Consider the following 12,730-nt stretch of genomic DNA (forward strand, 5'->3'; position numbering starts at 1 on the left):
TATAACTCAAGCTGTCTCTTAATCCTCTTGACTTGACAAAATGAAGGAAGGTCAAAGCCTTGGTTAGTGTCAACAGGGAGACACCGATTGCAATTGTAGATGGTGTCAACTGAACAAGTTCTGTGAAATGAAATACTAATACACCCAGAATGAAATTACAGAGCTTATGACATGTCTTATGTTGGTTCTAGGAAAAAGGCTTAAGACAGATAAGAAGCTAATAGGAGTCATTGAGGTATACTCTTAAAAACATTAACTAGAAAAAGAAATCCACACACCACACACACACCCCATGTAAAACATTGCTTTAAGTTTTAATGTTTATTTCCCCAAGACAGCCTAGCCTGTACTCTACTTGAATAAATTTTACAAGCTAGTTTTCTGCTGCTTCTAGTTTTAAAGTTTAACCATGTTTTTGATGACAAGGAATGCTGCAAAAATACTCTAGTTCAACAAAGAGTTATGATCACAAAATAATTTTTATCCATTCTACAGTGTTTCAGAATTACCAGTTGATTTTTAAACACAAAGTAGATATAGATGCTAATGGTGGCTAACCTGGTATGTTTCTTATAGCAAACTGTTGTTCATGCAACACTTGTGCTCAAAGGGGAAGGCACAGGATTTCCTACAATGAGCCACCTTATAAAGAGTTCTTTTTGTACAAATTAATTTATGACATATTTAATTTAGTGTGCATAACCTCAAAACTGAGGTATTATTCCAATTTATAAAAACCACTTGCATAATTTTTATGCAAGTTTTAAAAATACAAAGTTTTTCTCCCTAAAGTGGCTCAAAATAGATTGTTCATGGCTGCCTACATCTAAGATAAAAAGATTCTAAAACAATTAAACAGATTAGGCATATTATTAAAGGTGTTCAAACCATTACTTGATTTGTACATCTACTCAAACCTCTTCATCGGTCTTTATTCAGCAGTACATATGCACCAAATTCCATTTTAGAAGTTTCCATATCATTTTCATAGAAAACAAAGTTTGAAAACAAGTTAACATTTAAACACAGCACGGTATTCTATCACAACTGAAACTTTTCTTCTTTACAGGACTCAACAAAATCTAAAAATGAACTATGCTGTAGATTTACTTCATGCAAAGATCTTTATGTTATCTCTGAAAATGAAAAGAATGGCTTTTAAAGCACATTTTATACTATTATGGCAACTTGTGTACTGCAACACAGTCTATTGTGAGGGAAATTTATGATTTTTTTCATGCAAAAATCTACACAAATTAGTTCTGATGATATGGAAAGCTTTTCATAGCATCAAACACTCATCTGGTGCAAATGCACAGGGAAACCTTCCTGAAGTTTTCTGACTTGAGAAGCAACTAAAAAAGCCATACTAGGTAAAGTAAATAAAAACTAAATTAAAAAAAGGGGTGGGGTAGGGTGGGGGGTAAGGTAGAGGGAGAATAGAAAACACAGGCTGCAGAGTAAACCAATGTCTGCTGCTAAACCGGTCTTTGTTTTCATGTCCAGTGTACATTAACACTTGTGATCTCACTTTGATGATCTACTAGGTTTGTTATCAGCCCCCTGAAGGCAAATCAAGCTTGCATGCGTCCACATACAGCACCACAACCATACTCTCGTTACACAGTCACTCCAGGACTAGGAGTCTGCTTCATGTGTGAAGAGCCCTAGATTTGAAAGATGAACCTGGCTCTCTACCACGGAGCCAGACATTCATTCAACACTGTCCATTCACACACTGCTTCACAGCAAGGCCTGGGCTCATTTTCCTTGACTTATATGGGCATCGCTTTTATGCTTACAAGGCTTGATGATGATGGCATTTCACTTCTCAATTGATAGAGTAAGTCAATGCTCCGTCTCAGGCACCGAAGACCTGTGACCTGTAGCCCTTTCCTCTCAACCTACATAAGCATTCGTTTTCCTTACACTGCCACTCATTCTCACTCGCACCCACTCGCCACCTTGACCTCATTTGGGCATTTTCTGTGATTCCAAATGAAATCTTCACATTTTCTCTCCCGATTTAATGCAGCAGCAGATCCCATGAGCCAAGCTGGATGGATCAAACCTTTTATATATATGTGTATATATATATGTTTCTCGGTGCTGCATTGTACCTAACTTCCACAACATCGTCCTAAAACTGGAACCCCTCTGTCGGTACATTGGTAGATGAATTGAAACCAAATGTTCCACCTTGAACTGACTCTGGAACAAGGCTAGGATCTTCATCAATCTGAAGGAAAAGAGGAAAAAAACAATAAAATGATTAGCTTTAAAATATATAAAAACTGAATCACAGTAACATTTCCATTACCCTCTAAAAAGATAGACCATATATAAGTGATGACTGTCTTCCAAAAATGTACTACCATCCTTTAGAAAGCTGAAACACTTTGTAAAACTCCTTTCCTTGAGGATGTGAACAAACAAGAATATATATGATGGAAACCTTATTGAAATAGAAAATTGGAAATGGCCCCAGATTCTAAATGGATAGGGTAAATACTGGTATTCACTGTAATTCCTCTTATATTTAAAAAAGTATAAGAATGTATACTCTCTAATACTTGGGAAGCATGGTGGCACATGCATTGACCTTGGCACTTGGGAAGGGAAAGTGGAAGGACTATCATCTACTTTCTGCTGAGTTTCATCTACATGGTAAGTTCTAGGTCATTTACACAATAAAAGAGCCTGTCTCAAAAAGCACAACCCAAATCTTCAAACAAACAAACATGTATTAGCAGGAAGTAAATGCTCTATATTTATACTTTTAGAACTGTGTAACTGTTATTTCTAATTATAACTTAGGACTTCCAAACTGAATACATGCCTTTAACTTAGGACTTCCAAACTGAATACATGCCTTTAATTCCAGCGCTTGGGAGGCAGAGGCAAGTGGATCTCTATGAATTCTAGGCCAGCCTGGTTTACAAGCAAGAGTAGTTACACAAAGAAACCCAGTCTTGAAAAACAAAAACAAAAAAACAAAAGGAGACATGATTAAGACTATCTGTTCTTAAGAGTATACTCTGTCTGGATCTTATTTATGATGCATTTAACTACACATTTAAATAAGATTTAGTGTGGACATTGTTTTTCTATTTGTTTAGATTTATCATCTGGGTGTTAAAAACCAGTGGGTCCACCACAAGAGCAATAAGTGCCCTTAACTGCCAAGTAAACTCTCCAGGCTGGTTTTCTGTGTCAGCTTGCATCCATCTATCATCCACCCATCCACACACCCACCCACCCATCTATCATGTGGGGGCATATGCCACATGGTACACGTGTGGAGGTCAGATGACAACTTGGGAGAGTTGGGGTGCTCTCACATAGGATGGTTCTGGGTACTAAATTTAGATTGTCAGCCTTTACCCTATGGACCCCTACTCTTAGTGAGGGCAATTCTAATTGCCTATAATTTTCTTTTTCTAATACTTTACTCTTGGGGCTGGAGAGATGGCTCAGAGGTTAAGAGCACTAACTGCTCTTCTAGAGGTCCTGAGTTCAATTCCCAGCAACCACATGGTTGCTCACAACCATCTGTAATGAGATCTGATGTCCTCTTCTGGTGTGTCTGAAGACAGCTATAGTGTACTCATGTACATGAAATAAATGAATAAATCTTAAAAAAAAATACTTTACTCTTTTTGGTAATGTGGAAATGTGTTATGAAACTGGAGTTCTTAAAAATTTTGGTTATGTACACAGGTATTTTGTCTGCATGTATGTCTGTGAACCACAGGGGTAGCTGGTACTCATGAAGGCAAGGCGGCGGCCTTGGATTCCCTGGATTTAGAGCTACAGATGGTTGTGAGCCACTAAGTGAATTGGAAATTAAACCTGGGTTCTCTGGAAGAGGAGCCAGGACTTTTAATATCCCCACAATCCATTTCCTCAGCCCTGAAACTTTTATCTTAGAAACATAATTCATACAGGGTGTAGTGGTATGTGCCTTATACCCAGAATGAGCGAGAACACTAGGAAGGCTAAGTAGGAAGACTGCTCAAAGTTCAAAGGACAGCCAGGCATAGATAGCAAAACATTTCCTAACAAAACCCAACCAAATAAACAATCCTTTACTTACAATTGTAATCTGGTGGCACTATAAATAAATGTAACTTTGTAACACTCTACATATTGTATAGTGCCTTTCATTTCTATGATTTACTGTGCTCACCTTGTTTCTTCATCTTATTTGCTTTTAACCACCAATAAAAATTACATTTGAACATATGGATTAAGGGCTTATTTTAGGATACTAGTACTACTAGTTTTGTTTGCTTGCCTTTTGATTTCTTTTTTGAGACAGTTTCACACAGTTCAGGCTGACTTTGACATCACTACACAGCCAAGAACTGCCTTCATTTCCTAGTCTTTCTTCTGTATTAGCTCTGAAGTGGAATTATAGTTGAATGCCATTATGCTTGGTACCACCGTTTTGTTTATAGATATGTTATTACCAACTTAAAAGCATGAGAACTGGAAAGAAATCAGCTTATCCATTGCAACAAGAATTCTTATTGTTTTGTTCCTGAGTTAATGTCCTAGCAGAATTTAAAAATACTAAAATTTTTAAAAGAAAGTAATATTGTCACATACCTATTAGAATTCTATTGCAAAAATTTAATATATACATCCTAGTTTACTACATTCTTTTACTCAGATTTGCTTAGCATATAAAACTAAGAAAACTATAAACATATTAAGTACATCATCTGAAGAGAAGAACTGGTCAATGATCTCATAGGCCAATTTGTAGATGTCCTCATTTTCATGATTCTGAAGTTGTTCAATTTTCTCCAGTCCTGTAAGAAATTTTATAAAGTGAACAATGGTAATTAATATGCTGCTAGAAGTTACAATAACCTTGAAACACATAATGCAATCTTTGTACTGTAAAATTTCTGGGTTACAGTCTTTAGTGGTCTATTCCACTGATGAAGTCTTAAACTAAGATTTTATGCATAAAGATAAAGGACATTTACTTTTAAGAGACTGAAAATCCAAGCAACAGCATGCAAATGTGGCAATCAACAATGTGACATCTATTAAGTCAATTACAGACCAATGCTCACAAAGTGTAAAATTACTTCTAATTACTAAAAATAGATGAACACATATTCTTTCTGGCATCTGCCCAGCCTTTTAATATCTATGAAAAAGAAACTGAAGATGCCGGCAATAAATACAATGATTCTGTGACGCTCACTGAAAACAATCAAGCCAACCATAGTATTTCAGGGAAAGGAGAACGGAACTTTAGGATGCCTATCAAGTCACAGGCAGGGCATTAAAAAGCACACAGACACTAAACTTACTAATATGCTTTACAGAGTGATAATTTAAAGACTACTGAAATGAGGAGAAGTTACTTTTCCTCTGCTCACTCTTTGGATAGAGAAAGTTATCTTGGGAGCCTGTCACTACTCACTCTCTTTTAGTGTTTCTTTTATTGAAAACTTTAGTTACTACGTAGGACTTTACATACTACTTAAAATGTTATCTTTCCTACTGTTCAGTTTAATAAAAACAAAATTAAAATGCCTGAATAATTCTGTAAGAACAGTTATTACTTGCCTTCCTAATTTAAACTTTTCATCTCCATTTTTTTCTTAAAAATCAACAAAAGCTTGCTTCCCTTTCCCTTAATCTAATCTCGAAAACCTCACATAATCATTTCTGGAATCCTATTGTTTGCCTGCTGTGTACAGCATCGCTGCCTTCACTCATCGTAGCCTGCTCACTGTGGACTTTGCTGACTGGCTTTTCTGTCTCCCATCTCCAAAGGCCCCATGGGTCAGACATCTACCCCAAACTTACCCACTTAGATAAAATGTACCAATGGCCTGTCTTTCTTTATGGTAGAACCCACTGAATTTATAAAACACAGACTCCTTACCACCAGTGAAGCAAGTAAACCTTTTCTATTTTAATATATAAAATTATTTTACTCATTAAAATAATTTTTATCAATTTTTCTTACTAGTTTTCCAACCTATTCCCTATGTCCTCTTTCTACTTTGATGATTATTATACTATTTTTGTTCTATTTATCACGTTAGTAATTTTAATATTCTTATTGCATTAGTAAGACAGTACTAATAAGATAATGTGTTTCTGTTTTTTCTTCATTTTTTCAGGGGTGAGGAGAGATATACTCTGGCTTCAAACATCCTTTAATAAGCATTCTACAGTGTTTACAGAGCTATATGCCAGTGTCCTAATACCTATTTCTTATTCAACAGTTTTCCAGGCCTAGGCTTCTACTTAAGTTTTTATAGGTTCTCTTACTCTCTCACTCATGTTCCAACTTCAGTCAGACATTTAGTTTAGGCTTATTCAGGTGAACATTTACATTTTGTTCCCCATCCACAACAGGTGCAATTTTTTGGCCTAGATGTTAACTTTAAGAGTTAAGAAGTATTGTGTTGTTCCCATTCTAGGTGGCTCTGGACCAAAGCCAGATTTGCTAACTACTGTCCTATGGAATAAATAAAGCACGTGCTGTTCAATGAAGCTCTGGATTCCCCAACCTCTCATCACTGCTGTTTTTCAAGCTTCAACTCAAGGCAGCTGCCATCCCATAGTCTGTGATTCAGCAATATTGAATTATTTATAATTTGCTGAATGCTAATTCTCACCTCAGACTTTGCTCATGTTGTTATCTCTGCCTGGAACACCTTTCATCCCTTTTTACTTTATTAATCCTTATTCATTTCTCACAATCCAGCTCAGGTGTCACTTCCTGCTTCTTCCAGGATGGATTAGGTATCCCATTTTGTTGTACATTTCTATTAGGGTAATTAGCACATTAAATCAGTTCATATTTCTCTTTAAGTCTAAACTACATGCCTTGAGGGGCTGTTTTGTTTACCACTGTCTTCCTACTACTTTAGCATGGTGCTTTTATTATATGGCAACAATTCAGTTATTAAAAATATACAGAAGGCTAAACAGGGCTGTACACATGAATATAGTATATTTTATTTTTATCTGGTTATCTAAGATAAAATATATAAATATATGAAAAAATATATGGAAATGCTATGTTAATCAGAAAATAGAGGTAGTTACAAAAAGAGGATTAAAAATGCATGTAACATCTCATAATAAACTTACCACCACATTCTTCTATGAGATTGGCTATGGTTTCTGCTTGATCTTCAGCCATTTTCAATATATTACTTAGTCCATCAAGTACTACTTGCACAACTTGTGCATCTTTTACAGTCAGCAAATTGCAAAAAGGAGGAATAACATTTTGTTGGATAAGATAGGCCACCTGAAAAATAAGGATACCATAATATGGTAAAATAGAGGTCAACTGCCAACTTTATTAAAATATGTTGACTTCTAAACTCTGAATATGAGAACATGAACCCATTTCTCCCATGTTAGACTACATTAAAAAATATTCTTTTTTTCTTTTACACCCAAGATCTTTTCCCTTTTAAGAAATTATTAAATCAACCAAGAAAATGACTGACATTTTTTAAATACTATGATTGCTCAAGTAACACTAACTACTGGCTTTGTGGCGTTTTAACATTCTCAAGAAAGATGAGAGGCTATTTTGCAATGCAATAGAGGAAGACATCAGGTGCACTAATTTGTCACTGTACACTTTATTCCCTTGGAACAGAGTCCTCATTAAATTTGAGCTGAAAGATACTGTCCTGTCCTAGTGTTCCTGCTCCCCGCCCCCCATGCCCAGTTGTAGTAACAGACAGGTATATTTGGCCTATTATATGGGCACTGGGGTCTAAAATCTGGTCCTTATGCTTGTGTAGAAATGTTCTTACCCACAGCACTCTCCCAGCCTCCGTGTTTGCATTTAAATAGAGCTTTTTTTCTTACCTGTTCTATGAACAAGATCTGAGACCTTTACTACCAGTGTTGCTTCCCATGTGTACATAATTTATATTACTCTTTGGATGTCTCCTTACATTTAACCTATGTTCCTTGCATTCGTCACTCTGCTTCCCAGTCCCAGCTCTGTGACCTGAGTTTACTGTCTCCTTTGTTTGGGTGCTAGGAAATTTATTTGTAGCTGTTCATTTGTTAGGAAACTCTCTAATATAGCTTCTTTCTGCTATATAATTTTAAAAGTCTGTTATTTCTCAATACTATTTAAAAAAAGGCCTCACTTGATCTTACTCTAGATTAGAAAAGTCTTGCATAGAGTCTAGGAATTTGAGTTAGTGGGCAGTACAATGCCTGGCACACATAAAGCTCTAGGTTCAATGTCCAGCACTGTAACTGCTAAAAAACCACGTTTCCTAGGAAATATGAGTAAAGGAAGTTAAGGAGATAGTTTTATGTATATATTGAAGAAAACAAATCATACAACAGAGTTTGGAGGCATAGCTGAGATGCAGAGTACAGGCTTTGGTTCAATTTTCAGCAAGTGTTTGTGTGCATGCACATATATACACATACACACACAAACACACAAATAGCACATATAACCCAACTCCAAAACCAATCTACAAAATATAATATTCTATTATTTAAAATAATGATTCACTTAAATATAAAGGTATAATTACCTATACTATTATTTTTACTGGTTTTGAGAAATAATTAAAAGTTCAACTTACTTGGTCTTTCCTCCCACTTATTGTTAAGTTACTTATGGCCCAAGCAGCTTCTTTCTGAGTGCCAAAATCTCCCTTAAAAACAAAACAAGAATACAGGGTAAATGTGAAAATATATTTTCTAAAATGATTTTTTAGTTGTTTATTTCCAACTTTCTCTGGAGATATGTTATATACATGTACAATTTTTATTTACTGATAAGTCTTGAACAACCACCAATCTATTCTGAAGAAATTACTTTCTATGAATTCTCCTGGGTATGTGTGTGTGACTTTATATTACTGTTCAATATCAGAGTAAAAAGTCAATGCAATTTCATAAAAAAAAGTACAAATTGAAAACATTAAAAATGGAACATATAGTAATTTTTTTTTTTTTTTTTTTGAGACAGGGTTTCTCTGAGTAGCCCTGGCTGTCCTGGAACTCACTCTGTAGACCAGGCTGGCCTCAAACTCAGAAATCCGCCTGCCTCGGCCTCCCAAGTGCTGGGATTAAAGGCGTGCGCCACTACCGCCCGGCAGGATTTAGTAATCTTACCTTCAAGATTTTACCAGCAAACTAATTTAAAACATGGTAATAATGCACATCTTCCTACATATGGCTACAGCACAGTAACAAAAATTAGACTCAGTTAACATTCTCAACATGTACATAATACAGAAAATCTGCAAAATGAAATAAAAACCTAAGCAATTAAATTCAAGACTAGAAGCCTAGAACGTTTTATTAAGAAAAAAAAATTTATAAATAAAAGAAACTTAAAATGGAAATGAAGTGTAATATTTATTAGACTGAGGATCTTTGAGGCAGATAATGGTGTAAATGGGTACAATCCTTAGAGAGGTGAAAGGGAATTATGCACGAACATTTTCCTATTTATCCACTTATGCTAACTTGGGGAAAAATGGTCTCCATAGCTAGTCCCGGCTAGCCTTTAAGTCCATAGTGTACTGTGTCTGCCTTTAAGGTACTGGGATAATGTTACCATGACTCAGAAGCTATTCTTTAAAGCATATTCTTTAAATGCACACAATATATATGTTTAAAAGTATATATTACTATACATATATGTATTACATATTTTAAATATTTATATATATTTTATATAAATCTAAATTAGATATTTAGAAATTTAAGATAAAAATATAATACTAATATGTAGCATATATCATTTTAGATAAACCTAAATATACACATACACATATAGCCTAATTGAAGTTATAGCACTTGGGCTGATAGACTATGTAGCAAAAACTCCAGTACCTTGCATGAAATCTTCATCTGAGTTATTGATCAGAGGGGTTCAGGAGACTACTCAAACAATATAGGCTATTGCTTTTGCCCTTGATTGTCTCTCAGTAGTTGAAGGTCAGTCTCTATTTCTGATCATACTTCACACATCTGGAGAGAAGACTAGGAAGATTCAAGCTAGATCTAACCTAAAAGCATCCTTCCTGTGGTTCAGCTATTACTATTAGGAAGCATGAAAGCTGCCAAAGAAAGGGAAGCAATCAACAGTCTTATCCAGCCATGTGACTTCCAGCTATGTGACCAGCATGGTTAGATATCCCTAAATTGTGCAATAAATGGTACTACTGGTTAGCAGTAACCAATAGCTATCTAACTAAATTTAAGGCCTGCTAACATGAGGGAAATCATATGTTTGGTACCAGAAGCCTAGTCAGCTACCCAGGACTCACAGTGAGGTGATGGATCTCAGAGGAATTCCTACTGCAGTCACTTTACTAGACCTATAAATAATAATCCTATTACAGTATAATCCTAATTACATTCTACTCTTATGTCCACAAATAAATATAGCTCTCACACCTCATCAAAGAAGCTTCTCTTCACAGCATATGGCAAGCATAACAGAAAACAACAAGTGGCCTTAACACAGAGATCAATAGATCATGGAGTGTCTAGCTCCAACAGAGAGGGGTGAGAAAGACTGTATGAGTGTAAGAGATAGAGGACCACAAAGTCTGCTGTGAGATTGTGCCTTCTAGAAATAACAGAGAAGCTATACCCATGATAGCTGATCACCATGGCAGCCTGAATACAATTCTAACTTTTAACAATATCAAGTTATATTAATGGCAAAAGGTTGACATCTCATGGTGTCCCATCACTAGACAAAGAACTAGAGAAAATTACCCTATACTAGAGATAACCTTCCTAATAATTAGTTATCCAATATAAACAGCCAGTCCTGAAATTGTATACTCAAGCAACTAAAATGGACTCACCATCTGTACTTAACTATTTATGCATTTATACATGTTAACAATCAAAGCACGAGAGGTCATCGGTGTGATGGCAAAGGGCGCCATGGGAGGAATTAGAGAGGACATAAAGGGTAGGAGGGGAAAAGAGGGGACGTGAAGTAAGTATATTTTGTGAAGTAAGTATATTTTAATTTAAAAAGATAAAAAAAGTCTCTCCTCCAGCCGAGCAAGATGCCCAAAGGAAAGAAGGCCAAGGGGAAGAAGGTGGCCCCGGCCCCCACCGTCGTCAAGAAACAGGAGGCCAAAAAGGTGGTCAATCCACTGTTCGAGAAAAGGCCCAAGAACTTCGACATTGGGCAGGACATCCAGCCCAAAAGAGATCTAACACGCTTCGTTAAGTGGCCCCGATACATCAGGCTGCAGCGGCAAAGAGCCATCCTCTACAAGCGGCTCAAAGTACCTCCCGCCATTAACCAGTTCACCCAGGCCCTGGACAGGCAAACAGCTACTCAGCTGCTTAAGCTTGCCCACAAGTACAGGCCAGAGACGAAGCAAGAGAAGAAGCAAAGGCTACTGGCCCGTGCTGAGAAGAAGGCTGCTGGCAAAGGGGACGTCCGAACTAAGAGACCACCTGTCCTCCGAGCAGGAGTCAATACAGTCACCATCTTGGTGGAGAACAAGAAGGCTCAGCTGGTGGTGATTGCCCATGATGTAGACCCCATTGAGCTGGTGGTTTTCCTGCCTGCCCTGTGTCGAAAGATGGGGGTGCCTTACTACATCATCAAGGGAAAGGCCAGGCTGGGGCGCCTGGTCCACAGGAAGATATGCACCACTGTTGCCTTCACACAGGTTAACTCGGAAGACAAGGGTGCTCTAGCTAAGCTGGTGGAAGCCATTAGGACCAATTATAATGACAGATACGACGAGATCCGCCGCCACTGGGGAGGCAACGTCCTGGGTCCTAAGTCTGTGGCTCGCATTGCCAAGCTGGAGAAGGCAAAGGCTAAAGAACGCGCCACTAAACTGGGTTAAAAATGTACACTTGGGTTTTCTGTACATAAATATAAAATTATCTTCCATCTAAAAAAAAAAAAAAAAAAAAAAAAAAAAAAAAAAAAAAAAAAAAGCCCAAGAATTGTGGCAATACACAAAGAATGTGAGAATTAGAAAGTCAAGATTTTGCTACTCCCAAGCAATAACCAATGACTATCTGACAACAAAATAGTCTTTTTTTCCAAATCTTAATGAGTGTAAAGAATAATATGACATACAGGAGCATGCTCTCTGGACACTGGATTCTGCGTATGTGATGTTCATGTAATAGTTTCATCTGACAAATGGGGATAAGCCCTGACTTGGACACTACTCTGTAAAGAAGAGGCGCTTCCCTTCTGAGTCCCAGGGATAGAACTCAGGTCCTTAGGCTCACTGGCAGTTACCTTTACCTACTGAGCTATCTTGCTGGTTCAGCTTGTCATATAAGAAGTGGTAAGATTTACACAATACTTAGAACACTATGACAGCATTTATTATTGGTAACTACTTGTTTAAACTTAACTCTAAAGCAATGGCTATCTTGTTAGAGTAATGACAAGGAAAGGACAGTTTTCAGATAGAAACATTTGTACCACATGCTATTGTTGGGTTCAAAAACCTTAGTACCAGTCACAGTGACTGTAGTTTTCATGCCACTGTATAGTGTCTTGTTAAACAGAAAAGTATTTACCACATAATACTGATACATATTTTCTTACCTTATCCAAAAGGTGTATTATCATTGGTACGAGATTGGCATCAATTACTGCCTGAACCTGCTGTTGATTTCCTGCGGTGATGTTGGAGAGAAACCATACTGCTTCCTATGGAACAAGATGCTTTCAATATTTCTCATT

At 36.8% G+C, this 12,730-nt stretch overlaps 1 protein-coding gene across 3 annotated transcripts in view; it reads right to left on the reverse strand.

Moving 5' to 3' along the window:
* Nucleotides 1-295: 295 nt before the first annotated feature.
* Kpna4 (karyopherin subunit alpha 4) overlaps nucleotides 296-12,730 on the reverse strand; it is a 58,124-nt gene continuing 45,689 nt past the window's right edge. For all 3 annotated transcript variants that reach the window (XM_076932500.1, XM_034499984.2, XM_076932501.1), the window contains 5 exons: nucleotides 12,593-12,697; nucleotides 8,613-8,684; nucleotides 7,132-7,294; nucleotides 4,723-4,817; nucleotides 296-2,239 (listed from right to left, as the gene is read on the reverse strand). In XM_076932500.1, the coding sequence (XP_076788615.1) occupies nucleotides 2,141-2,239; nucleotides 4,723-4,817; nucleotides 7,132-7,294; nucleotides 8,613-8,684; nucleotides 12,593-12,697 (534 nt within the window). In that variant the 3' untranslated portion in view covers nucleotides 296-2,140. The remainder of the gene's footprint in view (nucleotides 2,240-4,722; nucleotides 4,818-7,131; nucleotides 7,295-8,612; nucleotides 8,685-12,592; nucleotides 12,698-12,730) is intronic.

Source organism: Arvicanthis niloticus, chromosome 4 (genome assembly GCF_011762505.2).
Source record: "Arvicanthis niloticus isolate mArvNil1 chromosome 4, mArvNil1.pat.X, whole genome shotgun sequence".
NCBI classification, from domain to species: domain Eukaryota; kingdom Metazoa; phylum Chordata; class Mammalia; order Rodentia; family Muridae; genus Arvicanthis; species Arvicanthis niloticus.